Source organism: Camelina sativa, chromosome 19 (assembly GCF_030686135.1).
Source record: "Camelina sativa cultivar CO46 ecotype springtype chromosome 19, ASM3068613v1".
Classification (NCBI taxonomy): Eukaryota; Viridiplantae; Streptophyta; class Magnoliopsida; order Brassicales; family Brassicaceae; genus Camelina; species Camelina sativa.
This window is the reverse complement of record NC_141898.1, coordinates 26,013,809-26,039,469: the sequence shown is the minus strand read 5'-3', so window position 1 is coordinate 26,039,469 and position 25,661 is coordinate 26,013,809. Positions and strand designations below refer to the sequence as shown.

Here is a 25,661-nt window from a genome sequence, read left to right as displayed (position 1 = left end):
CGGTCGACACCCCTCCACATCCGAGACAGATCTTATCCAAAACTGATGCTCCAAATCATAAAGCTGTTCCCAAACAGAAAGCCCCCCACTCCACACTCCAGAGTCCTCAGGTAAGGCAAAGGTATGCATCTTCTTTACCCAAACCCCCTCCTATCATCAATAAGAATTTCAAAGATACAAAAACTGTTTTGCAGTTGACCAAGCCATGAGATTATCGTAGAGCACTTGTTTCTTCTGTTGATGATTTTGCAAGACATAAGAGAAGCAAACCCATCCCTAAATCCCGCCTTGGTCCTGTTCCTCACATCCTTTGCAGACCTCATGCGCCTAAAGCTTATACACCATCTTGGATGATGAGACATTCTTCTCAGAAGCATTCAATGCCACGTTCTAATCCACCGGATGCCTGAGGTTCAGAACAGTCAAGCTAATGACTGAAAACAAGCGCTTAGGGGGAGGCAACCCACTTCTAGGTTTTTCTTTTCCTTTTGAGTCATTTTTTTTTTGCATTGAGTCAGTTTTTGTTTGAATTTTGTTTGAAATTATGAACTATATATCTATCATGTTGCTTTTAACCTGTGTTTGTGTTTGAATGTTTCTTCACAGCATAATCATCAAAGGATTGATCCAACAACACATGAACACAGCTAACTGCAACTAACAAGGAGTTTCGGCCAAGAATTCACCATTCGCCGAGGGTGTCGATCGACACTGTAATGGTGTCGGTCGACACCGATGGGTAACCCGAGAACAGTTCATCTTTTCTTTTAACTTTTTCAACACATTTTTGTTTCTTTTCCTTTCCCTTGCTTGATAACACTGGGGACTGTGTCGTTTAAGTCTGGGGGAGGTTAGTACTAACTACTAACATAGTTTTGGTTTTTAGTGTGTCAAAACCGTATTTTTGTTTTTATATGAGTCAAATTTTTTATTTTATTTTGGAAACTATGATTTTTCTTTTTAGAGTATTGCCTTGGTTGATTAATGTTGCAGATTGAATCCACAAATCCGACTAATGAAAAATCCAATGGCTGACCAGTAAAACAGAGACATCCGAATTTTCAATAGAATCCATAAAAGCCTGAGGTAATTTCTGCACTTTTCTTTTTAACTCATCAAGAAGATTGATGTTCATAGAGTTTGACTCCTTGTTCATACCTGACAAGTACGATTTCAAAAAAAAAAAAAATGGTATTCCTCTCCCTTATTTAAGTTGAAAAGATTACTCCTGAGAGCTTTTTTTAGAAAAAAAAAAATAAGAGAATAAAAGATGAGATGATTTTGATCAGTTTAGAGGGGTAGGTAAATTACTTGTGACCCCATTATTCTACTCTTGAGTCAAATGATCACACAAATCTTGGAAGCGAGGGGTAGGTAAATTACCGATGACCCCATTATTCGCCTACACCTTTGATTAAAAAAAAAAAAAAAGGAAGTCTGTTAAAAAAAACAGCAAAGCAAAGCTCAAAGAAGGATAAGAATAGAATAAGTCTGGGGGAGTGGAAGAATACCACATGTTGTAAAAAGTTATATCTTGCTTGTTATGGTATAGTACGGGAATGAGTCTAGAAGGTTATTGACATTGATCAAATTGATGAGACCCACCGATGAAGGCTTAATGGAGGAAATAGTGGAATTTGGTTTGAACTTGGGATGCTATGAATGTCAACGGAGAAGTACATGGTGGTTTGATTTGGATTTATCTGCTAAGCATATGGATTATGGTTTGGATGATCATGGCAATACTTTAAAAAGAAAAGAAGTTTCTGCGTTTTCAAACCTCTTTCACTGGTTATGTTGATGTTTTGCTTGAGGGCAAGCAAATGCTAAGTCTGGGGGAGTTGATATATCATGGTTTTTACGGTTTTTAACCATGATATAAGTGTGTTTTTTGAGTCTTTTGATTAGTTTTCTAGCATGTTTTAGAGTCTTAACATGTTTTCTAGGATTTTGGCACTGATGGAGCGAAATGGAGCAATTTGGATGATTCTGGAGCACTTAACCGGAGGTAATCAATTTAGAGTCTGATTATACGAAGAGCATCGACCGACACCACATGAGCATCGGTCGACACCCATGTTTAGTCAAGAAAAGTCTTCAAATTTGGAAGTTTTACAAAGTTGCCCGAAGTTTTCCATAATTGCAGCACAAGTTCCTGACGTGTTTTAGGACATATATATAGTATTTTTAGGTTTTAGAAACCCTTAAGTTTGATTCTAGCAAGTTTTATTTTCTGCAACCCTGTGAGATTTTGAGAGCTTTTGGGAGAGAGAGATTTGAACTGCTTTGAGAGAAGAATTCATAAACTCCCTCTTTACTCTTTTAATTTCAATTGCTTATTATTCAGAATGATGATTTGTGTTTCATTGAACATGTCTGAGTAGTTTGATTGTTAGGTTCAGGGTTTTTCACAGGGATTTTATGATTTATTAGATCTGTTTATTTAGGATTCATTATCTTTCTAGATCTTCATCATAGATTGTTCTTCATATTAATCCTTGATTGGCCATCTAGAATTAATAACCTAGGAAAATAAATTGATATGAGAATATAATTGATTTTTCTGATAAAATCTTTTGATGAACAAAATTACTTCTTGCAAAGAGATTTGATTTAGTAATTTTGTGAACAATCTAAACCTGTTCTTAAAGCTGATTTTTAACCTAGAATTTTACAAAGAGGTTTGGATTTTCTAGTTTCAAATTTAGATAATATTTGCAGTGAGAACTGATTTATTTTACAAAAGAGTTTAGAGTTCTAGATCTGATTTTTAATTGCTTGAATCCTAATTAATTTATTGATTTGATATTTCATAATTTCCTGAGAAATTCCCTAGGCCTAACCTTTTGATTTCTGAATTCACAACACTTCTATTTAAATATTTTGCATTGCTATTTAATAATTAAATTAACTTGTTTAGCGTAATAACAAAACTCTATAATTTATTGTGTAGTCTTGAGTCCTTGTGAAATTCGACCCCTAAGTACTGTAGTGATCTCTTAATTTGAGAGAGTAGCTCTAGGGTTTAATTTGAGCATATCAATGCGCCAGACAACGATCTGCCGTTTTTTATGTCTTCAAAGTCCTTGAATCGAAAGAAATTCACCTCCCCCTCATCTGCTTTTATGATCATCTCGGTTTCCTCAATAATCTTGATCTGGTAAGGATGTGTTGTGTTTCTCTCCCTGAGTGTTGGATTGATGACCTTAAATTTATCAATCCAATACCATTCTCCGTCGTAGATATATCTTGGAATTGTTTTCCATCGCGGATCGTGGATTAGAGTTGCTTCAAATGTGTTACCCTTGCATGACCAAAAAAAAATTTCTTTTAGATCCAGTTTTAATTCAGTGCACGAAATGATTTTTTGGCTATAAGATGGGTATAGTCAAATATAGAAAGTTGAGATTTTTACCTCTTCATCGGCCAAGAGCATCACCCTTTTTTCGAAATAATCATGTGTTTTCCAAGTACTCAACACTTTAGCGATGATCCTCCAATCGGTCCTTCCCGGACTGAGGTCAGCAATACTTGTGATTACCATTGTTCGAATGGAAGTTTTGTGTTTTGGGAGATATTGGAAGTAGGGTTTTTTGGTGATAAGAAACTATAAGGATTGTAATAGCTTTTTATTGCTGCGGAATCGGAAGAGTCCCTTCACGTACATATGTCTAAAGTCGCGATGCTTCTACTTTTTTTTATTTGTATCCATTAGATATTTTAATTTTTTAAAATATTTTATAGATATGCACATTTTAAAAGATTGATCTTCTTAATATTTGATTATGATACAAATCCAATCATCACACTCTTTTGGACAGTAGATGGAAAATGTATATATTTTAGTAGTATTACTTCTTTTTTTTTATGTAAAGATTTGGGAACTTTTAAGATTGGACTCCCTAATCTGAATATATCAATAAACATATTTTATCAATTGCATATTTATTATCAAACTGTAAGGATTGTTAAAGCTTAATAAATTATAGGGATGTGTCGCATAATTTTTTTATTTGTATCCATTAGATATATATATATATCTATATTTTTTTTTTAATATTTTATAGATATATACATTTCAAAAGATTGAGTTTTTAAAGATTTGATTATGATATGAATCCAATCATCACGCTCTTTTGGATAGTATATGGAAAATTTATATATTTTAGGAGTATTACTTCTTTTATTAAAGCTTTATAAATAATTTTTATCAAATAATTAGTTATTACTTTATCATAATGATACGTTTGAGGTGTGCAATTTTTTTTTCCAAAGTTTTGTTTGATATGTTAATTTATCTGCTTTTAAAATTCACATATCCATAATATATATCAATACAGATGTATATCATTATTTTATGTTAAACATACCTTCAAAAAAGCGTTCGTTTTGCTTCCAGGCAAGCACGACATCATAAGATGCATACATCAGGAAAATATCATCAGATATGTTATCAGAAGGATTAATAGTTGTTCTGGATGTGAAAACAATTATCAACTTTCAGCAAATTAGTGTAACTATAAAACCTATACACTTATTTGCTTTTAAAATTCACATATCCATAATATATCTATAGAGATGTATATCATAGTTTTTAAGATAAAAACTGTATGGAAGATAGAGATTGTGGAAACAGTTATCAAGTTGCAGTATATTAATATAACTAAAAAATTATAATCTTAATTTTATTCAATAATCAAATCATAAATTAATGAAAACCATAAAGCATAACCAATGTCGAAATTTAAAAATGCTTAAAGTGAAAATCAGAGAAAATTAATTCAACATATTGTTTAGTTCCTTAGAAACACCAGCAGCATTAACATCTTCCAAAGCAACAAACTTAGAACACTGTTTTTTTGAAGTAGATGATTGGTCATCTCCTTATCATCTACTTCGATCACATTCGATGAACCTCTTTTTGATGATGGAGTGGAAGAGGTAGAAACATCGACATCTAAAGGCTCACCACCATCAGTAATCATTAAAGAACCCTACAAACATATATATTTGAGTTAAGTATCAAATAACAATCTTCGCCAACAAAATAATATATACATAAAATATTGATACCTGATCACCAGATAACATTGAAGAAGGATCGACATATGTGTCGGACTCGACAATCGGAGCAAGAACACAATTCTTCCCTTTAGAGCACAATGCCGCCACATTGTAAGTGGTGGAGTTCCCCCTAATATTTTTCGACTCAATCGAAAGGAGAAACTCGAATGTTTTCCCTTCTAAAGCTTTAACTTTGGGAGGGATAGATTCAGGATCCTCCAGCTATTATAAATATATAAGTAATGTGAATATTTACCACTGAATGGTTTAAGTCACTGAAATTAGTTGTTATAAAAAATTGTACTACATATACTTCTATAAATATTCAGAATTACTAGATCGTATCTATCGTTAAGGAATTCTGAAGATTGCATTCCAACCATATCGGCAGCAAAGCTGTCAAACACCATACATTTTGCTTCTCCAGTTTCGTCTTTGATCTTAAGATAAATCCAGAACCTTGAAATTTTTTTTATTGATATTTTGAGAATTTTATTATTGGATAATGAACGACTATATAATTTCAATGGAACATATGTATAAAAAACTTTAAAAAAAATAACTTGAGAGAGACGTATATAAGGTTACTTACTTGGGAGAGACGTTTTTTACATGCTCTTTGCAAACCTCACAATAGAACTTTGGTGTTGGTTATGCTTTTCATCTTCCAACTTAATGCCTTACTCAATAATAGTTTTTTTGTTGCATTTCTTACAGGCGATGTAGACCCAAGAATAGTCTCTATCGACTTCATATACTGTACAGACAGTGCGACACATCCCTACCTATAAAGATATATTTTTATTAAAATATCAAAAATTTATAACAATACTGGATAATAGACTGTTAGGTGATATGTATACCTCAAAGGAATTTAGGACTTCCTCGATAGTTTTAATAGGGTATTCTTCTAATTCTTCCTTCTTAGGTTTTTCCCCAAAACACTTTCTTTTGCAATGAATCCATGATCGTCAATTGCAAGCCATCATTGGGAAGCCTATGTTTCAAGTAATATGTTATTGAAGTTGCCAATAAATAATGGTAAATGTAAAAGTAAATGATGAAATAAACTAACAGATTTTTAAGTTCTTCAACTTCAGAAATTGCTGGATTGATTATAACTTGTGAACAGTCCCACAAATTTTGAACACTCCAGACATCTGTAATAATGGTTATACGAATAAAATATATAATACTTCTTTGTTATAATGTTAATATGTAGTATAATTGCAAAATACTTACCGTTGTAATGATTGACTTTAGCAAACCTTATTAAGCAGAAAACAATACCATCGGTAGACTCATGGCAAGCTTTACAAATTATCTGAGAGTAGTTACCCCAAAGAGTACACAAAACACGGGTATCCCTATATAAAAAGTAATATAGAAAAATGAGTAGATGTTGTTTTGCAATATTTGTATGGTACAAAAAAATTGCGGAAAATAGATGTTAGATCATAAAGATAAAACTTACTCATAATTTCTCATGTGGAAGTCAATTTTGGTAGTTGGTTTGTTAGTTGAAGTTATTTCTTTAATTTCACCACAATCGACAACTTGACCAAAGAAATTTGAGATAAAATATTATGGGTAGTTTAGAAGTTAAAAAAATAGGATATATCATTATTAAATGTAATATGATAAATGTACCAAATAAAAAACTTTCGTTTTGCTTCCCGGCAAGCACGACATCATAAGATGCTAATGAAAGGAACCTATCATCATATATGTTATCAGAAGGATTAACAGTTGTTTTGGATGTGAACCCAATCTTCCATTTCAATTCAGATAGATTGACAGCACCATAAGTAGGAGATACATTAAAAGTTGAAATTAGGTTCCAAGTCCCTTCTTTGAGTTTTCTCTCAAAGTTTCTGATCTGATCCTTTTTCACATTAGCCGCTATCTTATCACCCTTCAAAAAAATTAAATCAATTTAAAAATCAGAAAAAATAAATATATATGAGAACAATCATAGAATTTTACCAATGATTACTAACCGCAGAATCTACTAAAAACATATCAATGGTTTCTCCGACTTGAACGTTGTATTGCCTCCACAAATGCAAAATCTTGACTTGTATAAGCCAGTTTACTCTATAGGGCCTGAGAGACTTTAGAGGAGAAATGGGGAGAGGTGAGGCTAACATTTTGACTTGTTGTGTGTTGATTGTGTATGGAAATGTATTTCTTTGTTGAATAACCCGACTATTTATAATGTTTACGACAGTTATACGAATATTCACAACGATAATTACGGTGGTATTGATTTAATGTTCCGATAATGAAAAGAGGATTGAAGATATCTTGACTAAGAGAGTCTAAGGTATATTCGGTATATTGAGAGAATATCGGTTACCATAATATGTTAAACTTAGGCATCAACATAAATTTTAAAGGTAACATTATGAGTATATGGTAACAAAAAAAATTTTATTAGTGTATGGTAATATTCGATAGAATATATTTTTACAAAGAATGCGGGATTTTTATTATTAAGATCCCTAACAATTATGGTTAGTTACAAATTTGGATATTTTACCTTCCATATCTTTACAGCTTAATTATTAGAAAGTAGTTAACATTAACAATTATGTTCAATTATGATGATTTTAGCGTATATGTGTTTTTGAAGATGGGCCGCATGACCCAATAGAGAATATAAACGAATAGTCTTCAAATTAACGGTTAGGATGTTAATAACCTGAACGGCCAAGATCAAATTAGAAGATCCGAAATAATAAAACGGGTCAAAAAGGATCCGCAACTTTATCCGTTTAGAGGAGGGGGGAAATTTCGTCTATACCCTTTTTTAAAATCGAATATTTGGTCATAATTCCAATGGCATATAGATGTAATTCTTTACAAAACAAATGTTATTTTTTAAACGGTTTTTCTTTTAATAGTAGGGATTTGAAGTCATTTTTCAACTGACATTAAAGAAAAAAAACTGTCGTTAGTTTAATGACATTTGAATTAACGTCACTTTATTAAGTGAAGCAAAATAAATTAACGACGGTGCATGATACGTCGGTTTAGTAAATGACGTTTTGTTTTTAACGTTAGTTTTAAAGCGACGTTAACTCAGTAAAAAACTGACAAGTGTCACATTTTTTGTAGTGATTTCAAATGCACAAACAAACATTCACTCTTAGACTTAGAATTACTCTTTTACCATTAATGAAAATCAATTTTGGACCTTTTTACCCTTTTCAAACTATTTTGATAATTATTAAATATATGACTGGAAAAATCGTAAATTAATTTTTAAACAAAAAAGCTTAAATCTAATACAAAAAGCTTAAAATCGTAAATTAGTTTTTAAACAAAAAAATCTTATGAATATTATACTGACGTATTCGAAACCCTAAAACATAGGTCTTTTACTAATATAAATACTTAATACCCTAACCATTCTCCATATCTCGAAAACGAGAAAACAGAAAAAATCCTAAACTACTATCATGTTCTCAAATTTGTATTTGTATTATAATATTGATCTTTTATATTGTTCATCGGATTCTAATTATTCATACCCTATTTTTGTAGTATTTGTTTTTTTTTTATCACAAAAACACCATACTTTATTTTGTAGTATTTGTTTGAAAAGTAAGATAAGGCATTACTAATTATTTTTGTGTGTTTTATTTATTTTTTAGTATAAGTGTATTGTCCAATGTTTCATAGTATGATTTATAGTTTTATAATCTAATACAAATTTACTATGTTTCAGGTGAGTTCGTAGATGATCTTGATAGTAGATCTACAAATTTGGATACAAAGAAAAACATGTATATTTTTTTTAAAAAAACCTTAAATCTTGTTTCTTTATACCTTGATGATGCTAACTTTTAATGCTAATGTTTATAGTTGCAGAAAAGTTACGGTTGATGCTAATATTAATAAAATATTTATTTTTCATAACAAACTATTTTACCATTGTTTATAGAAATTATTTTCGTGTTTGTGGCTTATATTTATTTATTTTATAAACTAATAGTAAAAGGAGGTGAAGTCAAGCAAAAATTGTTGGTTGAAAGAAGCAAAACGTGTTGGGATGGGTCAAGCAAAATTATTTATTTATTTTTCACTACCCTTGAAGTCAAGCAAAACGTGTTGAAAGAAGCTTTGATGTGAGGTATAACATTCAAGAACTAAATTGTGAGTCTTGGGGATAGATGTTGATCGACACCAAGGGTAGTGTCGATCGACACCAGCAATTTCTGGTTTGATCCGATTAATTTACTTTGTTGATTTAAGTCAGTTTGGTTTAAATAGATTTTCCAAACCAAGGTATTTAAACGAGAAATCGACCTAGGTCGTAGATAAAGAGAGTCATTCGCCGTTTTAGAGAGAAATAGAGAGAAAGAGAGCATTATTGGGAGATTTTGGAGTTTAGTACTTTTCCTTGGAGATCCTTATGTGGGAGTGAAGTTCCAGGGCTAGAGACGTATTAGAAAGATTGTTTGGGTGTTGGATTCGTCAGTTTGGGTCAGAAACTTCCTTCAAAGAGATGAGTGCATGACCATGGCTGATCTAAGCCTGATATTTCCTTTTGTCTTGCTTTTTTTGTGTTGTTGTGGTGTTTTTCTTGCTGGTTATGGTTGATATAGGGTTCCTACTGATTCACACGGCGTTTGATCGAGTTTTGGACGGATTGAAGGTGATGGGAGTCGAGAATCGACTCTCGGCTTCGAGCAGATCGTGTCTGCGGAGTTAATGTGGATCGACACCAGGAAGGTGTTGATCGACACTATGGAGCAGTATCGATCGACACTAGTAATGTCAAGTAACACCACACGAACATCCGCCACAAAAACACACCGGAAGAGGACAATAATTACGCAACTAATCCCACAACTTACACAGTTTACCGTAATAATCCAAGACAATCTGCCCATCTTGCCGACACAAGGCAAGCTGAGCCTTCATCTGATGAACACGAACTTTGTTGCCAACAAAGTAACGCTTCTTTAAATTTTCCCATAACTAATGCGCGTTAGAGACAAAAGAGACAGTGGACTTAACCTTTCCCGCAATCGACGAACGGATCCAGCCGACAATCATTGAGTTAACTGTTTTCCAGTTGTCGTAGTCAGGATCACCGAGAGGATGTTGTGCAATCGCTCCGTTGATGAACCCTCACTTTCGTCTTTCCTGAAGAGCGTTGAGCATCTCTTCAGACCACTCGTTGTAGTTATCTCCATCCAAAATAACAGAGGAGATAGTTGTGACCGGATTTTCGGAGCTGGACAACAAATTTGGTGACACCGCCACCGTTGGTTTCGAGACAAGAGCCGAAGCAGCTGTTTTAGATTCTTCAGCAAACATTGTTGAACACCAAGAAAATCTCAACTAGAACTATTGATCAAAAACGATAACTTGAAACAAGAAAGAAGAATGATTTTTAAAAGAAGTGTTTAGAAATTTTTTAGTTTAAGCTTTGATACCATGTAGAATTGGATACCAAACTAACTTGCCTCTTTATTCATGTTCATATCATCGTTTATATACACACGACATTAAGATTACAATACACAAGACTAGGGTTACGTACACCATCATACACAAGTAACGGACCTAAACCCAACACATACAACACCCACATATACGGCCTAGCATTATCACATAAACTATATGATGGAACATGAAGGTGAAACTTCAGAAGAGACTCAAATAGCAACAATGGTGGCTTAAAAATCTTTTCTTTGTATATGCAACTTGAAATACATATATGCGTTTCTGTAACCGTAATAACATATGTAAACTCTTCAATTTTTGGATTATTTGCTTAGACTTTTAAAATCGTAACATTAAGTTATCTGAATTGGGTTCAAATTATACTTTTAGACTTTAATGGGTTTCGATACTTTTCATTATAGTTTCTTTCAAATACTAAAAACATTTAATTGACTATAATTGATTTCATAAATGTTTTTAAAAAATAGTAATTACTACTATATAAAAATATGAATTATTTAATATATAAACGATTTAAATAAAATTAAAATTAAAAATGACCTGCAACATAACTATTTTAATCTAATGGTTTAAAAAAGGTTTTAGTCCACACATTCCAACTACTACTAAAAGTTTCATACATGGTTTTTAAAAATATAAAATTATAACTAAATGAAATCTAACCAAAAAAAATATATATAATTTTGACACAATAAAAATAAAATAAAAAATAAAGTTATTAGTTATAATCAGTTTTTGCCGGCAAGAGTGCGGGTAACTAGAACAAAGGTAATTATTTATACTAGGTAACAACTCGACTTAAATAAAATTATTATGCATAACATTATTTGTGGGATTTATTTTTTTTTGTATTAAACAAAATACGTAACTAAACTTTTTTTGTTTTATTCGAATTTACGTTTATTTTGTGTTAAAATATGTTTTACCCGTGAAAATTAAAATTCATATCTTTATGTTTTACATTATTATTTATAGAAATGAAAATCTCATTATTATTTACAGAAATGAAAATTAATAAAATTAATAAAATTTAACAATATATAACTATCCTCAATTAACAACAAAAAATGCAATACAAAAATGAAAATTAGGTCGACATAACAATATATTATACTTTTTTATAAAACAACAAACTGAATTCATTTTTTTTAGATTAATCATTTTTCCTGTTTTATTAAAATATTTTTCACACTAATTTATATTACATATCGTTGTATATTAATATTGAAACAGTAAGATATAGACATATAGTTATATATAAGAGTTGGGTTTTGACGGTGTTTGGATATATAAAATATACCAATTTATATTTTTTTTCCCCCAAATGGGCAACTACAAAGAAAATTCTCATCCCAAAGCAACTAATTTTGATTTTCTCTTGTAAAAGGTAAGAAAACAAAGAAGAGAAATGGTTGAATAGTCTAAGTTAGTTGAGGAGCTCTTTGACTAATCGCTGTCCGATTTTTCTCCGTTGTTGGAACTCATAAACATTTTCATAACATCTACACATCTAGATGTTTCTCTGTTTCCGGCATAAACAACTATACTTTTCTGAGCTGTCCTATATTCCACTTCAATTCTCTTGTAGTCATTCTCTCTGTCGTCTACCTAGAAGAAAAATAGCTCATGGATTCGAAATAGTGATTCTTATCACACTCCCAAGAGGAGATCATCATGGTGATCGTAACCACAAGAAGATCATGTACTGGAGTGGAGAAATGTTGAGCATAGTCCAAGACCTAGGAGCTCAATTCTCCAACATTATAGTTCATAGAGGTCTTTTTTTTTTTTTTTTTTGAATAATTCATAGAGGTCTTACTTTCACCTTGGATTTACTTTCAAGTTACCAACTTACTTTTCACGAGGATGAGAAAGAAGATACTAACCAAATGTCTCATCGTATTCCCCATGTTCCACCCCCAACTAAACCAAAAAAAAAGAAGTAAATGGAAGGTGCAAAAGGCTCTACTCAGTATAATTGAAGAGTAGCAAAACAACATTTAATAAAACTACATCATATCAGACAATACGTAAAGCCGAGATTGAATCTCAGGATTCGAAATCAGCTCCGCGACTCGGAACAGAGCGTCACGACGCGTAGTTTCGCGTCCGTCGACTCTGAGATCGAATAAAGTATCAAGATACGCAAAAGACGACGCCGTTTCATCGGAACCGGGATTTTGAATCGCCGATCTCCCGGCCTGAGGTATCTGTTGAATGGTATAGGCTGTTAACAACGTATTCTAGTATCATTTTAAAATTTTTGTTTGTTTATGTTATAAGAAAACATAGTATAATGTATGCCGATATTTCTTAATATTTTGTTATTCTAAAAATACATTCTCCACTCATTTGGTATTATTATTAAGTTGATTGGTTACCGTGTAAAACAAATACGGAGAGTAATTGCAAAAGATACATAACCTAATTAGCTCACATACTTCTGGCTTCTTCTTTATGTTACGTTACAGAGGAGATGAATGTTTTCCCGCCTCTGCTCATTTCTCTTCTTCCCGCGGCTAACTCATACTTGTACGATTTGGGCTTGTGATACTTTCATCAGTTGGGCTTTTTTGCTTTCATGACCCGATGAAACTATTTCCTCTTTCTCCTCTGTTTTACATTCATTGTGTAACTCTCTATATGTTCAAATATATTGCTCCTTTTGCAAAGCAGGAGAGGGATTATACAGCAATACATGGAACTCTCTAGCTCAAGAGATTATTATTATTATTCACTGACAATATATAGCGAACACCTTACGAATTAGAGTTTTGGAATAAGTGAGATAGAGAAAGGAAGGAATGTGAATGGTGGTGGTTTTGTCAAAGTCCAAACATGAAGAAAGCGCAGTGATGAGTTTCTTTACATCTTCTGTGGTATGTGCGGCACTCAGTTTCTTCAACTTAGGCTAATGGTGACACTGAAGTGCCATTACATGGAAGCCTGCTTCTAATAGATACACCTGCAACAATGAGAAAAATCAATCTTTCTCTTGATTGCCTACAACAAGTGAGAGATAATGGGGCTTGAGATTTCAACTCCAGATAATGCCTTAAACTCTTTTACCCTCTCCCATGTTGCCTTTCTTCTCCATCTCTGCTTCCTCGCCACTACAACTGCTGCAGCCATTGGGACAGGGATTGCTTTTGAAAATATGAATGAACAACCTCGTGACTGTATCCCAAGGAATGACCATTGCTGATGAACCACACACATTGCTCTCTGCTTTTACTTCTCCGGTCTTCTTCCATGGAGTCTCCAAATTCGTATCAGTTCAATAAGCTCACTATCTACCTTCTTCCTACTACTAATAAATACAATTTGGGACTTTAGGAGTTTTCTGTATCAGTGCATGTCTTTTCTATTTGTTTATTGCTTTTCAACTGCTCCTTTGAACAAATTAGTAACATGGGAAATCTGAATGTCTTCAGAAAGCCATTGACTCAGTCACTTTCCAATATTGGTAGACCCAAAAACAGTGAATACAAATACTAGTGTTGTATTGTTAGCTAATCGGAGTTTAACATCATATTATATATATTATGCCTTCAAAATATACAAAAATCTCAACTGTTACTCATGAGTAGTAGTAAATAAGGAATTCTACAGACTAGTAAGAAAGTTGATAAAACGTACTCCAACCAAAATATACAAAAAAAAAAGATGGTTTAATCATGAATTAGTAAAGTCAAACCCGGACCCTTCTTCCTTTGGGAGAGTTGAGAATAGATGTTTAACTTGTTGTATCTTCTTGGAGGGAGTTTTCAGATTGGAGCAGGGGAGGTTAGTTCATTGAAATAATCAGAAAAGCATAGATTATCCTCATCCAAATCTATGTGATCAGTTACTAATCCTCCATCTCCAACTGTTTCAGAATTCGTAGTCACCATCGAGACATCATCCATCTCAAAGCTCTTCATATAATTCGTCTCAAAATCAAAGATATGATCAAGATCCAGCTCTTGAATGAATTCATCAAAGTTTTCAGATAAAACATTGTTGTTTATGCAGTTGTTGTCAGAAATCTGTAGCATCAGATCTTCATCTAAATTGGACAAGTGGATATTATCATCATACAAATCAGTGTGAACTTCATCTACAACAGCATTAGAATCAGAGAAGGAGTTTTGATGATTTGGTGTCACCATCGAGATGTTTTCCAACTGTGAATTCACTGATGAACTCGTCGACTCAAAATTAATGATTTGATCAATGTCCAACAACTCCTGATTGCATCCGTCCACGTTTCCAAGTAAAGCATAGTTGTTCTCGTTGTCGCAACAAGATTCAGGATTATTAAACCCTTCTTCTCCACGTCCTCACAATCTAGTCGATTCTGCAAGGCATTGAAACGCGAATCCTTGAGATCTTGCAACATCTTCGACATTGAGTTAATCGCGTCTCTCAGTTCCTCCGGATCCTCTGATTTTGCAAGCCTCTCATCCTCCCACCAGAACCCTAGCCCTAACCCTAGATCTTCCCGAGGACGCTGATTAGCGAGGAAAGCGGCGACAACGTTATCCACAGATGAATGACCAAAGCTGTAGTAAGAAGCGTTGGAATAGGAAGAAACGGGAGTTGCCAAGATCGCAATTTGTGCATCGGCGAGAAGGCAAATCTCAGCCGCTTTGCTATAGAGACCCTTTGTGCGTTTGGAGAATGCAACTGCTCTTGAATCTTTCTTCCCTATCATCTCTATCGGAATCTTTCGCTTCACGCCACCCATTATGTTGTTTTCACGATTTCACAAACAGAAGAGAGAAGTAGAAAACACTGAGAGATTTTTGTGTTTGGTCTATCGCGAAAGATATGGCAACATTCTATTCCTAATCGTTGTATATATAGATATAGATTATAGTCGGTCGGTGTAATTTCCTTTTTTCTGTAAATTCGCTAAACAGTCATTAAACGAACTAAGTATGATTGTTTTCCATTTTGTTTGAAAGTAATTACTCTTAGTCACCTGAGACGAACCAAGGCTGGTTCAGTAACCAGTTAAACCCAACTTTATTTGGTTTAGTGCTTTTTATTTTATACTAAGCTGAATTTGAACACAACAAATTATTCAAACCAACTAAACCAAAAAAGTAAACCGATGTTGTAAGGCTTTACTCTGTATAATTGAAGAGTAGCAAAACATTTAATTAAACCACATCAAATCAGACAATTTGTTTGTGAATTTTCTTTCTGTCGTCTCTCGTCTACCTAGAAGAAAAATAGCTCATGGATCGCCATCCGACTATTCTCCCTTAAGTAAAAAATACAGAGAGACCTTAAACTCTCTTCAAGCTGCAAATGGTTTGAAGCTAAAAGGAACAGAGCGTCACAACGCATCAAAATAGTTTAAAATTATATATTATGAAATCATTTGAAAGTAATAAAATAGTTTGAATACATAAATATCAAATATAAACTGTTAGTAAAAACACAATCATCAAAATAAAGACTTATAACAAAAAATATTATATAGAATAGATGCAACTTTGCCAAAAAAAAACATTGTTTAAAATATTATAAATATAACATATTTTACAAAAATTATGGTGAAGAGCTACAATAAAAAAATTATTATGATAAAGTGATCCTAAGTGAGAATATTAAACTAATGGTTGTAATGAGTAAACGCAATTTTTTGATTAAAAATTATAATTAAAAATATTTAATAATGAGTGAAACTATATCAAAGAAAAATTAAAATTAAAATAAATTTTAAATATTAAAATATTTTTTTTATTGAAAAGTTAAGATAAATAGACGTAACTGTAAATTCTATATTAAGTTGTATTAAATTTCTATATTGCTATAATAATTTCTTAAATTTTAGTTAGATTATAAAATAACGTTGAATATTATATATTAATATTTAAATTATTTAGATTCAACATATAACGGAAAATTTGTTTCAGCGAACAATGATTTTTATTTATTGATGAAGAAACAAATATATAAAGAGTTTAAAAAGCATAACTATTTAAGTAAACACACCTATTATTATATAGATTCTTCCTTCAGGTACTCTTTGATTTATATGGATTTGTGGATTATCTATCTATTGAACTTATGATAAATCAGATGATAAACCGGTCCCCTAAAAAATTTGATTACTAAGTAAACAAAGTAACACAAAAAAAAAAAGAAAAAAAAAAGATCAAACTTGTATCAGCACCAAATCTGTAACTTGAAAACATAAGAAATAATATAACCAAAAAGGGAAAGTGATCAAAACAAGCAAAAAGTCTTTCTCTTTCGGTCTTTCATTCTAAGAATAATAAGTTGTGTGATTACATTGACCAATCTTCTTCACTCGTCTTCCTCGATGACCTTAGTGCCCAAACCAGAGAGTCCTTCAGCTGGAACCTCAGCGACTGTGACGAGAGAGAAGAACTCTTCCTTGGCATCTTCATCGTCGTTTCTCTTACGGGCAACACGGATTCTGATTCTCCTCGGGGGGCCTCGGATACCTTTGCTCCATATCTGCTTGTTGAGTTTAACATCGACTCTAACGTCCTTTGTTCCCATTGCTTTCAATGCAAACTTCCTGATCTCTTTAATGGCATTGGGTGCCTTCTTCTTGAATGTGCTGTTACGTTTTTTCAAATGGTCAAAAACCACATTGAGGATTCAGCATTACTAAAAACCACAAGATCAATAGTAAACTAAGCAACAAGCAAACAGTTACACAAAAATCAAAGGAACACAACTAAAACATTACTCTCATTCTGATTCGAAGGTGATCACAAAATCAATGGAATCAAATGCTAGAGTCATTGAATCCGTAGATAGAAAAAATGAAACATTTATGAGCATTGTGTAATTAACAGAGAGCGAAAGCATTGTTTAATCCAAGCTATTGACACATCCCTAACTAAGAATTGCAACTTGAGCCTAATCAATTATCAGCTAAACCCAGAACGAACTCAAGAAATCCGGAAACGAGAGATTGAAAGTATGGAAGCTTGGGGGGGTTTTACCAGCTATGGAGACGCCTGTGGAGATTGATAGTATACTCCCTCGTAACCACCTCCTCCTTTCTTCCCTTACCTTTCTCCATTTCTTCTTCGATCTCTGCCTTCTCTCTCTCTCTCTCTCTTTCTCTCACACTTTTTCAAAAAAAATGGAGTTGGAGACGGCACCAGATCGAGCGAGAGACGAAACTGTAAAGAAAAACCCTAATATAAAGCTTCCGTATATTATAATTTTGGGCCTATTATGGGCCTAATGAACACTCTTATATGCTAACATTGGCCAATTTCTTTCAGTTTAAAATCAGATTTGCTTTTCTTGATGAGATCTATAATGGGAATCTAATATCCAAAATATTACTAACCACATATTGATAATTAGGGTTTTTGCATATGAGATTTCCAGTTCATGTAAGTAATATAGGTTTCTTAATCACTTTTTTTTAGCTTTTCAACGTCATCATGAATAATTTTGTATATCTCTTAAGATATTATGATTCATTTTTCAGATCATTTCGATTCAAATCAGCAAGACTCAGATCATATGATTTATTATAAAATCTAGAATTGAGGGCTAAAGCAAATTCTTGATTGAAGATAAAGATCTAACAAAACGAAACACAAGAAACATGAGCATAATAATACGGAAAACATCTAACTCCTTTTCGAAAGGGATAATGAAAAGGAGGTGCATAGCGTTATGGTTCAACTTCAACAAATAAAACTTAGATAAAACCTGTTCAGCAAAAATCTCTTACTTCAAAAAAAAACAAATTTTGAAAAACAAAACTTAAGCTTAAGCTTGTCTGTTTCTTTGCTTGGCACCGGACTTGGCAACCCTAAGGCCTTTGCTGATGACACTGAGTCTAGCAAGAGCTGCTTTCTTCAAGTCTGGCCTGTAGTAGTTGTCCACCACCTATATCAATTCATTTCAGACAACAAAATTTGTTTAGATCACCATCAAAGCACAAGGCCTTCTAAGGCTTCTACACTGTCTAGCTTATAATGTTTGCTCAGAAAAAATATCCTAATATCTATTCAACATGCAAATTTACCATCAGAATTACACATTAACTCTCCACTCACAAGTTGAGTAAAGAACACAAACATATTCTAGAACTCAGAGCTGTAACCATAAACATAGAAACAAACATCAACAGTGGTGAAAATTTGAATAATACCTGGTTAGCAACAGCCTTGGACATCCTGGGGAATTCCTTCTTCAGGATAGACTTGTTGACAGAGACCTTAGGCTTGTTCTGCTTCTTGGTCTTGGTGGTGGCGAGCACAACAGCTTGTTCCTTGCCAGCGGCCTGGATGGTCACAGTCTTTTTGTTTGCAAGACCTTAACGCCACATTGAAAATTTTAAACTTTAGTCTAGTTCAATCAGAAAATTTTAAATTTTGGTTCAAGAATCCAAACACAAGTCTATTAAAAACCCTTGTAAACAAAACAACAAATTTCATGACAGAAATCAATTAAATACAAAACATTTAGTAAAGTAATCAGATTCCCATTAAATCCTCAATCAACGGATTTCAAAAAATGACTACATTGTATGAATGCAATCACATTTCACAGTCACTTTTAAGTAACTAAAGCATACATTACAGTTACATAGTCTTATGTTTGAGAACGCAGACGCATACATCTTCTACATTTAGCATAAACCAATAAAAAACATTCTATTTGAAGAATCAACCAAAGTGTCTTATCTTAAGATACTTAAATTCCCAATCCAACAGACAGTAATCATATTTCCAAGAGAGTAAAGACAAGAAATATACCAGAGTGCTTGTAGGAGTGAACGTTGGCGAGATTGTTAGTCTCCTTGCTGAATTGAACCTTGGAGTTTCCTCTACCGAACTGTTTCACCAAGAAACAGTTGTTCTTCTTCACGATCTCCCAGATCAATTGTCCTGGAACTGTCGCCATTTCTAAACCCTACCCAAATCAAGCAAGCAAGGATGGATACTAATTAATCAATCAATACAGATAAAATGAACAGATCGAATCACTAAAGGAGCATGGCCGTAATAGATCTGACTGATAGAAACGACAACAACAACTGCGAGAGGATCGATTAAGCTCACCGTGCGATTTCGCTGAGAGAGATAGAGAGACTTGGTTTTTAATGGTGGCGCCGGAGCTTTTGTGAGAAGACGATGGAGCTAATTTATATATGACTTCAGAAAATGATAAAACCCTAGCTCGTGTATTATTTGTGTAAAGTCTAAAATACCCCTAAAGATAATAATAATAATATCGAGGAATGCTACTTTGTTTGAGAAACGTTGTAAACAATAAACCCATTTGGTCTCTCTATTGATTGAGGTTTAGGGGGTTTTTACATCCTTTTGATTCGATCATTTTCGAGTATTAAAAATCGGAACTTTCGATCAATGGGGAGGAGAATACTGAACGATGCGTTGAGAACGATCGTGAATGCTGAGAAGCGAGGTAAAGCTTCGGTGGAGTTGAAGCCTGTCTCTACTGTAATGTCTTCGTTTCTCAAAATCATGAAGGAGAAAGGTTAGATTTTTCACCTCTGCTTTTAATGGTTCTTTCTGTGTTTCAGTCGGGGCTTGATTCATTTCCATCTACTTGTTTAGATTTAGTCATCAACATTGATTTCACGTTTTTAGTGAAGATTAGTTATGTGATTTTAGCTTTGGTTTGTTTAGCTCCAAGTTGTATGATCTCTCGAACTGTATAGTTGAAGCATGGCAATTGTATGGTCTCTTAATGTAAAAGACTGGTAATATTGTCCAATAATTGAGCTTTGTTCTTGGTGGCAATGAAGTTGCAGATTGCAGAAGATTGACAAAGTTTGTCTTTTTGATTCTTATGGATATCTTGATATATATGGTTGGAAAAAGGCATATCCTTTTCTCCAAGTCTATGCTCTACTTTTACACTTGCTTCGATCTGCGTTGAGTACTCTTAGTCAAAAATATATAAGTAGTTCTTTTAAAAGTTGATAGTTTGTGGCTGAATTTCGTAGCTAGTATATTTATATGCTCAAATCACAGTTTGCAGAATCAGAGGTATTTCTCTCTGTATTACTTTACAAAATGTATGCTTGTGTATAGGGTACATCAAGAACTTTCAAGTCTATGATCCACACAGAGTTGGAAGAATAACTGTTGATCTACAAGGAAGGGTTAATGATTGCAAAGCTCTCACTTACAGGCAGGACGTCAAGGCAAACGAGATCGGGCAATACACAGAACGCACACTTCCAACACGCCAGGTCTGGTTTTGCCCTACTTTCGAATATGCACCTAAAAGCAGCAGTAACTTAAACTTCTTTAATTTGTTATATGCAGTGGGGTTATGTTGTGATTACAACTCCTGATGGCATTTTGGACCATGAAGAGGCTATTAAACGGAATGTGGGTGGTCAGGTTCTTGGTTTCTTTCATTGAATCGCCCATTTCGAATACGGAAAGAAACTCTAATGAAGGGACTTTGACATGTCGAAATCCTGTGAGAACATGACATTTGCCTGGCTTTGTTCACATTGTTTGTTTGTTTCTTGCACTGCAATTTGAGCACAATGGTATTTTAGTTAACAAATTTTATTTCTATTGTGACAACATTTCAAATGTTATTGTAAAATCATTTTCTTCCTTCACAAATAGTTATTTCCTCCTATTCTGTCTATACACACGAAAAATAAAACAGACAAAGAAACCAATCAAGACATGGCAGAATCATACCACTGCTTCAATCTATATAATGTCGATGTGTAAGGTTATCAAATTCAGTCATGAGTAAAGAATGAGTGGGGACTGATCTCTGTGGCAAAGAAGATATATATGAACAGATGGACAAGATGGGTAAATTCAGCGTCGATTAGAAGTACGAAGGGCCCCGAGCCTTGCAAAGATATCGTCATATTCTGGGAGGTTGGGATGAACGTGACTAGCTCTCTCCCTTGATGGGGTTTCTGGATCCGGTGATTTTACAGTTTGTGGAACAGTGCTTGAAGTTACTGTCTGGTGCCTTGGAGATGGCTGCTGATCATGAGGCTCTTTGTCAGTTTTCTTCGTTGTCACAGGGAATGAATGCTCCTCTTGAGCTTTTGCTTGGCCCTTTGTCCTTAGAGAGAACCCAGTTGGTTTATTTGGCTTGACATTGATGCGTTCAGCCACTCTTTCGATGTCTTCCTCGTCTTCAGAGGATGCTGAAACTGGCATCTTGAAGTTCGTTCTCTTGTAATCTCTCACTCCCGTTGATGGCTTATGAGTCCTCTCTTGACTTCTTGAAGAAGATCGAGTTGGGAGTTTTTCTTCCTCCAAGTCGTCCTGATCGACACGGGAATGACTAAATAAGGGATCAGATTTTGTTTCTGTTCTTCCTGGAAGTTGCATGTCTGAGTCGTCTTCATCACTAGAAGATGGATGGGGAGGCAGAAGACTTGGTCTCATCTCGGTGTTACTTACTTTCTTACTGTAAAGATCTTTTCTGCTAGACTGACCAGAATCATCTGTTTGGATATACTCCTTTTCAGACTTGGACAATGCCGGACTCATTCTGTAAGGTGGGAGTGTCTTTTTGTTCCTAAATCCACCGGCCAAAGCTCCAAGCCTCAGACCAAGCTGAGGCTCTGACTCTGAATCTGATTCTTCTCGTGTCCTCGAATTATCATTGTGTTCTTCTGTGTCTACAGGGAATAATTCGTGTCCAGCAGAATCAGAGACTTTAAATTCCTGAGATCGATCAGATGTCAGATTCCCCTTCTTCTCATGCACATTTCCAGAAACTTTGCCTCTATGTTTTGGCTGATCACCGTCGCTTTCTGAATCTGGACCATAATCGTCAAACCTGGTATGTGGATCAGGCTCATGGTAAGCAGCCAGAGGACTTGTAGAGACATCATCAAATAATGGGGAACTTGTGTTCTCATGGTAAACTTGTGAGCGCGAGCTGCTGTGTTCTTCATGAGACTTACTATGGTCTCCTTTGAAGCTCCAGGCAGCCGCTGACGCAGATGTTTTGCTGCCAAGCAATGAGAATCCCACACCATGATCAATCTCATCTTGATAATGATTATCTTCAGCGTCGAATTTAGGTTTATCAAAAAACGAACTATAGTCATCATAAGTATCAGCAGTTGTAGCATCATCATGTCCATGATAATGGGTGTCTGTATCTTTAAAGCTGCTTTGAGATTGGTGATCATCATAAGTGGCAAAAATGTTTTCCTCCACAACGCTCGGTGACTTAATATAATCTGAGCCATTGACATTCTCATCAGAGTAATCACTCGAGTGTGAATGCGATGAAGTGCGACTTGACTGCTTCATGAGGTAAACATCTTCAGGGTGACCAAAATTTAAATCCGTCTCATCCTTGCTTGGCTGCTTCCCTCTACTTTTTTCACCGAAGGAACTGTTATTTCTCGAAATATCCAGGGGATGTCTATCTGATGGCTGATGTACAAGAGGAACATCAGATTCATTTGCCCTATCATAGCTATCTTGCCGGGTTCTGCCCATATCTTCATAGTGCATCCTATTATTCCGTCTTGGCGAATGTTGTTCTTCAGGAAAGCTTTCACTTTGTACATTAGATCTGTTACGTCGATGTGACGGCTCGTTTCTAAGATTTACAGATGCAGAGGATATATGCGACTCCGATGTATCCTGCCTCGTCATCCTTTCTTTGCTCGAAAGTTTAGCAGCTGCTCTTGCAGCGAAACTTGCTCTCTCAGCAGCTTCAGCAGCGGCACGTGCAGCATCTGTAGAATCAACAAATTCTGTTTCCCACCTATGATTTCTTCTTGAAGATGAATTTTCATAGCCATGATTTGGATTTCTACACTCTCCTTCATCAGTCCTAGAACCTGTCAAACAAAACAAAACAACTCCGTTAAATGATTCAATCAAAAAACAAATACAGAAACAGCAGAAAAAAAAAACAACGCTTACGAGAAGGTCTTGGATCTGGATGATAGTAGTCATCAGCCTTCCCAGAAGTAACAATATTGGCACGGCTTGAAGATCTTCCACCATTTGCATACGAGTTCTCTGGGGAATGATGTCTTCTTTCACTTGATCCATGTTGAGCATTGACAGTGGTTGGAGCTTGAACGTTTGGAGGCTGTTCCTTGTTTGATTTTATAGATGAGTCCATGTTCATAGTACTCGCTGGCTGAAACGAGCTTGCTCCATTCTAAAACAGAAGCAACGTACAGGTTTAACACTAGCAAGTAGAAATAACAAACAACTGATGCCTTTCCACTGAAATGTGATTACACTTACCAACAGCGCATCTTTTGGATCTGGTTCAACAAAAGATTGTGCCTCCCAGACGACATTATGCTCCTCAGCGATTGCCATCAGAATTTTGACCTTAGTTGGACCATCGGGGGCTTTGGCAGACAATTTTTCCACCAGCTAGAAAGATAACAATCACAATCAAGAAAGGTTCATAGATACAAAACCACCATCAAAGATTATAGAAGACGCAGAAACTTACCAGGCGACTCACACCAGAATCTGGACGCAACTCAATAGCAGACGTAGCAAAATCCTTCCCGTACTTGGTAGTGAATTGCTTAACGATTTCTGAGAGCTCAGGGACATCTGATGATAACCTCTGGGAAGCAAATAAGACACTCGAGACAGCTTCTTTCAAATCAATGGGGCAGTTCCTGAAGGATAATATCACAAACGATCAATACATTAGGAAAAAACAAACACAACAGCAATGAAGAGTGAGTCAAAGTTATAAAGTTCAAATCTTTCTTACTTTTGAGACTCGATAACACCCAAACGAACAACAAGAAGTTCACAATATATGCCAATGAGCTCATAAGCAGCCATTGTCTTCTCTTCCCTAACCACATGTTCCACCTGATAAAAAAAAAAAAAAAAATAAACCACATTCCCAATTTCCATCAAACAAACAAACAAGTGAAACTCAGAAGATTCTATAATAATACTTCAAAAAAAGTAGCCACATTCCCAAAATTTTGCAATTTATAAGATTTGGTTTACCCGAATTCGAGCAGTAGGGGTATGTCCAGACTCGAGCAATTGTGCTAATTCTCTCCTAAGCTGTTTAATCTGAATCTCCTTTTTGTTCTTGAGTATCTTGAGCCGTGAATTCGCCATCTGCATAGCTGTCTTGCTGCATTGCATCAAAACAATAAATCAACACCAACCAAATACATAAATCAAAACCAAAACACAACCGGTGATCTGAAACCAAAAAGGTTCGGTCATAGATAGAATCTAAAGATGTTGTTGAAACATAATCTGAAACAGCAAGAAGATAGAAAGGAAAAGAAGAGAAACCCAGAATAGAATTTTACCATTTAGCAGGCTTAAAACCTCTATTAAGCACCTTCTTCATGGAAAACTATATTTTAGCACAAGGAAAAAAAAAAAAGAAATCGGAACTTTGATCGAATCAGGTAGATCACTAAATTAGGGTTTATTGGCTTGTGAAATTAGGTGAGACGCAAATCTAATCTATGATCTGAAAAGATTGGAATTATTCGCGGGGACCTCTATACCAAAGAAGAAGAAACGTAAAAAGATTTGATATATAGAGGAGAAGAAGAAGAAGAAGATGAAAGAAATTAAAATATTGAAATTAATTAGGTTGGAGTCTGCGCGAAACCATTACTATATATGTTAAGGAAGGATCCTCTGTGTAGCGGTGCACGTTCCACGAAATAGATACATACCGTGGGGGCTGACTTTAATATTCTTTCTATATATATATGATTTATTTTTTGGTAGGAACTACATATATATTTGATTTATTGGAAAGTGCATAAGATTATTTACTTTCAAACTTCCCGTTTGAATTTTTATGTTTCCTTTGGATATTAACATGTTTTCTTTTTTTATTGGTCAAAGGACGTTAAGAAGAACAATTCTTGGGTTCACTACTAAAGTTTTTGTTCACTTCTCTTTATTTTAACCAATAAGAATTTGAGATGACATAATACATTTAAGAATCTATTCATTCAACTTCTTATTAAATAATGAAACAAAATCTGTATACATTCTTATAAAATTAAAAATTCAAACCGTTTTTTTATCAACTCAAACCGATATATAATTTCGTTCTAATTATAAAATCTAAACTCTAACCATCTCATTTATAAACCTAAACCGACATATAATTTC

General features: G+C 34.3%; 5 protein-coding genes and 1 pseudogene across 5 annotated transcripts; 1 reads left to right on the top strand and 5 right to left on the bottom strand.

Annotated features, from left to right (window-relative positions):
- Nucleotides 1-4,793: 4,793 nt before the first annotated feature.
- On the bottom strand, nucleotides 4,794-10,395 carry LOC147921042 (uncharacterized). The gene is made up of 10 exons (XM_087501349.1): nucleotides 10,211-10,395; nucleotides 7,065-7,119; nucleotides 6,780-6,979; nucleotides 6,307-6,431; nucleotides 6,140-6,224; nucleotides 5,928-6,012; nucleotides 5,780-5,845; nucleotides 5,400-5,504; nucleotides 5,074-5,286; nucleotides 4,794-4,994 (listed from the first exon to the last, which is right to left on the bottom strand). Exons 1-10 carry the CDS (start codon nucleotides 10,393-10,395, stop codon nucleotides 4,794-4,796), a joined length of 1,320 nt encoding a protein of 439 aa, XP_087357475.1.
- A 3,917-nt stretch (nucleotides 10,396-14,312) lies between these two features.
- Nucleotides 14,313-15,334, bottom strand: LOC104768063 (agamous-like MADS-box protein AGL97 pseudogene; annotated as a pseudogene).
- A 1,388-nt stretch (nucleotides 15,335-16,722) lies between these two features.
- LOC104766865 (large ribosomal subunit protein eL31z) lies at nucleotides 16,723-17,743 on the bottom strand. Its single transcript, XM_010490832.3, has 2 exons — nucleotides 17,520-17,743; nucleotides 16,723-17,128 (listed from the first exon to the last, which is right to left on the bottom strand). The coding sequence occupies exons 1-2, from the start codon at nucleotides 17,597-17,599 to the stop codon at nucleotides 16,849-16,851; spliced, it is 360 nt and encodes a 119-aa protein (XP_010489134.1). The 5' UTR covers nucleotides 17,600-17,743; the 3' UTR covers nucleotides 16,723-16,848.
- A 334-nt stretch (nucleotides 17,744-18,077) lies between these two features.
- Nucleotides 18,078-19,822, bottom strand: LOC104766866 (large ribosomal subunit protein eL28z). The gene is made up of 4 exons (XM_010490833.2): nucleotides 19,605-19,822; nucleotides 19,299-19,455; nucleotides 18,692-18,855; nucleotides 18,078-18,426 (listed from the first exon to the last, which is right to left on the bottom strand). Exons 2-4 carry the CDS (start codon nucleotides 19,444-19,446, stop codon nucleotides 18,307-18,309), a joined length of 432 nt encoding a protein of 143 aa, XP_010489135.1. The 5' UTR covers nucleotides 19,447-19,455; nucleotides 19,605-19,822; the 3' UTR covers nucleotides 18,078-18,306.
- On the top strand, nucleotides 19,779-21,152 carry LOC104766868 (small ribosomal subunit protein uS8mz). Its single transcript, XM_010490835.3, has 3 exons — nucleotides 19,779-20,043; nucleotides 20,604-20,764; nucleotides 20,841-21,152. The coding sequence occupies exons 1-3, from the start codon at nucleotides 19,914-19,916 to the stop codon at nucleotides 20,937-20,939; spliced, it is 390 nt and encodes a 129-aa protein (XP_010489137.2). The 5' UTR covers nucleotides 19,779-19,913; the 3' UTR covers nucleotides 20,940-21,152.
- Nucleotides 21,077-25,216, bottom strand: LOC104766867 (uncharacterized). Its single transcript, XM_010490834.3, has 7 exons — nucleotides 24,836-25,216; nucleotides 24,519-24,651; nucleotides 24,271-24,374; nucleotides 23,998-24,172; nucleotides 23,781-23,915; nucleotides 23,448-23,691; nucleotides 21,077-23,362 (listed from the first exon to the last, which is right to left on the bottom strand). Exons 1-7 carry the CDS (start codon nucleotides 24,874-24,876, stop codon nucleotides 21,360-21,362), a joined length of 2,835 nt encoding a protein of 944 aa, XP_010489136.2. The 5' UTR covers nucleotides 24,877-25,216; the 3' UTR covers nucleotides 21,077-21,359.
- Between the last annotated feature and the right edge of the window lie 445 nt (nucleotides 25,217-25,661).

What these genes read in the sequence shown, in the direction of transcription:
- LOC104766866 (XM_010490833.2), bottom strand. Translation starts at nt 19,446, where the DNA reads ATGGCGACAGTTCCAGGACAATTGATCTGGGAGATCGTGAAGAAGAAC. An exon ending in TCACTCCTACAAGCACTCTG is followed by an intron (nt 18,856 to 19,298) that starts GTATATTTCTTG and finishes TGTGGCGTTAAG; the next exon opens with GTCTTGCAAACAAAAAGACT. An exon ending in CCAAGGCTGTTGCTAACCAG is followed by an intron (nt 18,427 to 18,691) that starts GTATTATTCAAA and finishes GAATTGATATAG; the next exon opens with GTGGTGGACAACTACTACAG.
- LOC147921042 (XM_087501349.1), bottom strand. Translation starts at nt 10,395, where the DNA reads ATGTTTGCTGAAGAATCTAAAACAGCTGCTTCGGCTCTTGTCTCGAAA. An exon ending in GTTGAAGAACTTAAAAATCT is followed by an intron (nt 6,013 to 6,139) that starts GTTAGTTTATTT and finishes TCATTGCAAAAG; the next exon opens with AAAGTGTTTTGGGGAAAAAC. An exon ending in TTAACGATAGATACGATCTA is followed by an intron (nt 5,287 to 5,399) that starts GTAATTCTGAAT and finishes TATTTATAATAG; the next exon opens with CTGGAGGATCCTGAATCTAT.
- LOC104766865 (XM_010490832.3), bottom strand. Translation starts at nt 17,599, where the DNA reads ATGGAGAAAGGTAAGGGAAGAAAGGAGGAGGTGGTTACGAGGGAGTAT. An exon ending in CACAGGCGTCTCCATAGCTG is followed by an intron (nt 17,129 to 17,519) that starts GTAAAACCCCCC and finishes AAAACGTAACAG; the next exon opens with CACATTCAAGAAGAAGGCAC.
- LOC104766867 (XM_010490834.3), bottom strand. Translation starts at nt 24,876, where the DNA reads ATGAAGAAGGTGCTTAATAGAGGTTTTAAGCCTGCTAAATG. An exon ending in CCCCTACTGCTCGAATTCGG is followed by an intron (nt 24,375 to 24,518) that starts GTAAACCAAATC and finishes TTTTTTTATCAG; the next exon opens with GTGGAACATGTGGTTAGGGA. An exon ending in GGTGTTATCGAGTCTCAAAA is followed by an intron (nt 24,173 to 24,270) that starts GTAAGAAAGATT and finishes ATTATCCTTCAG; the next exon opens with GAACTGCCCCATTGATTTGA.
- LOC104766868 (XM_010490835.3), top strand. Translation starts at nt 19,914, where the DNA reads ATGGGGAGGAGAATACTGAACGATGCGTTGAGAACGATCGTGAATGCT. An exon ending in CAAAATCATGAAGGAGAAAG is followed by an intron (nt 20,044 to 20,603) that starts GTTAGATTTTTC and finishes GCTTGTGTATAG; the next exon opens with GGTACATCAAGAACTTTCAA. An exon ending in GCACACTTCCAACACGCCAG is followed by an intron (nt 20,765 to 20,840) that starts GTCTGGTTTTGC and finishes TGTTATATGCAG; the next exon opens with TGGGGTTATGTTGTGATTAC.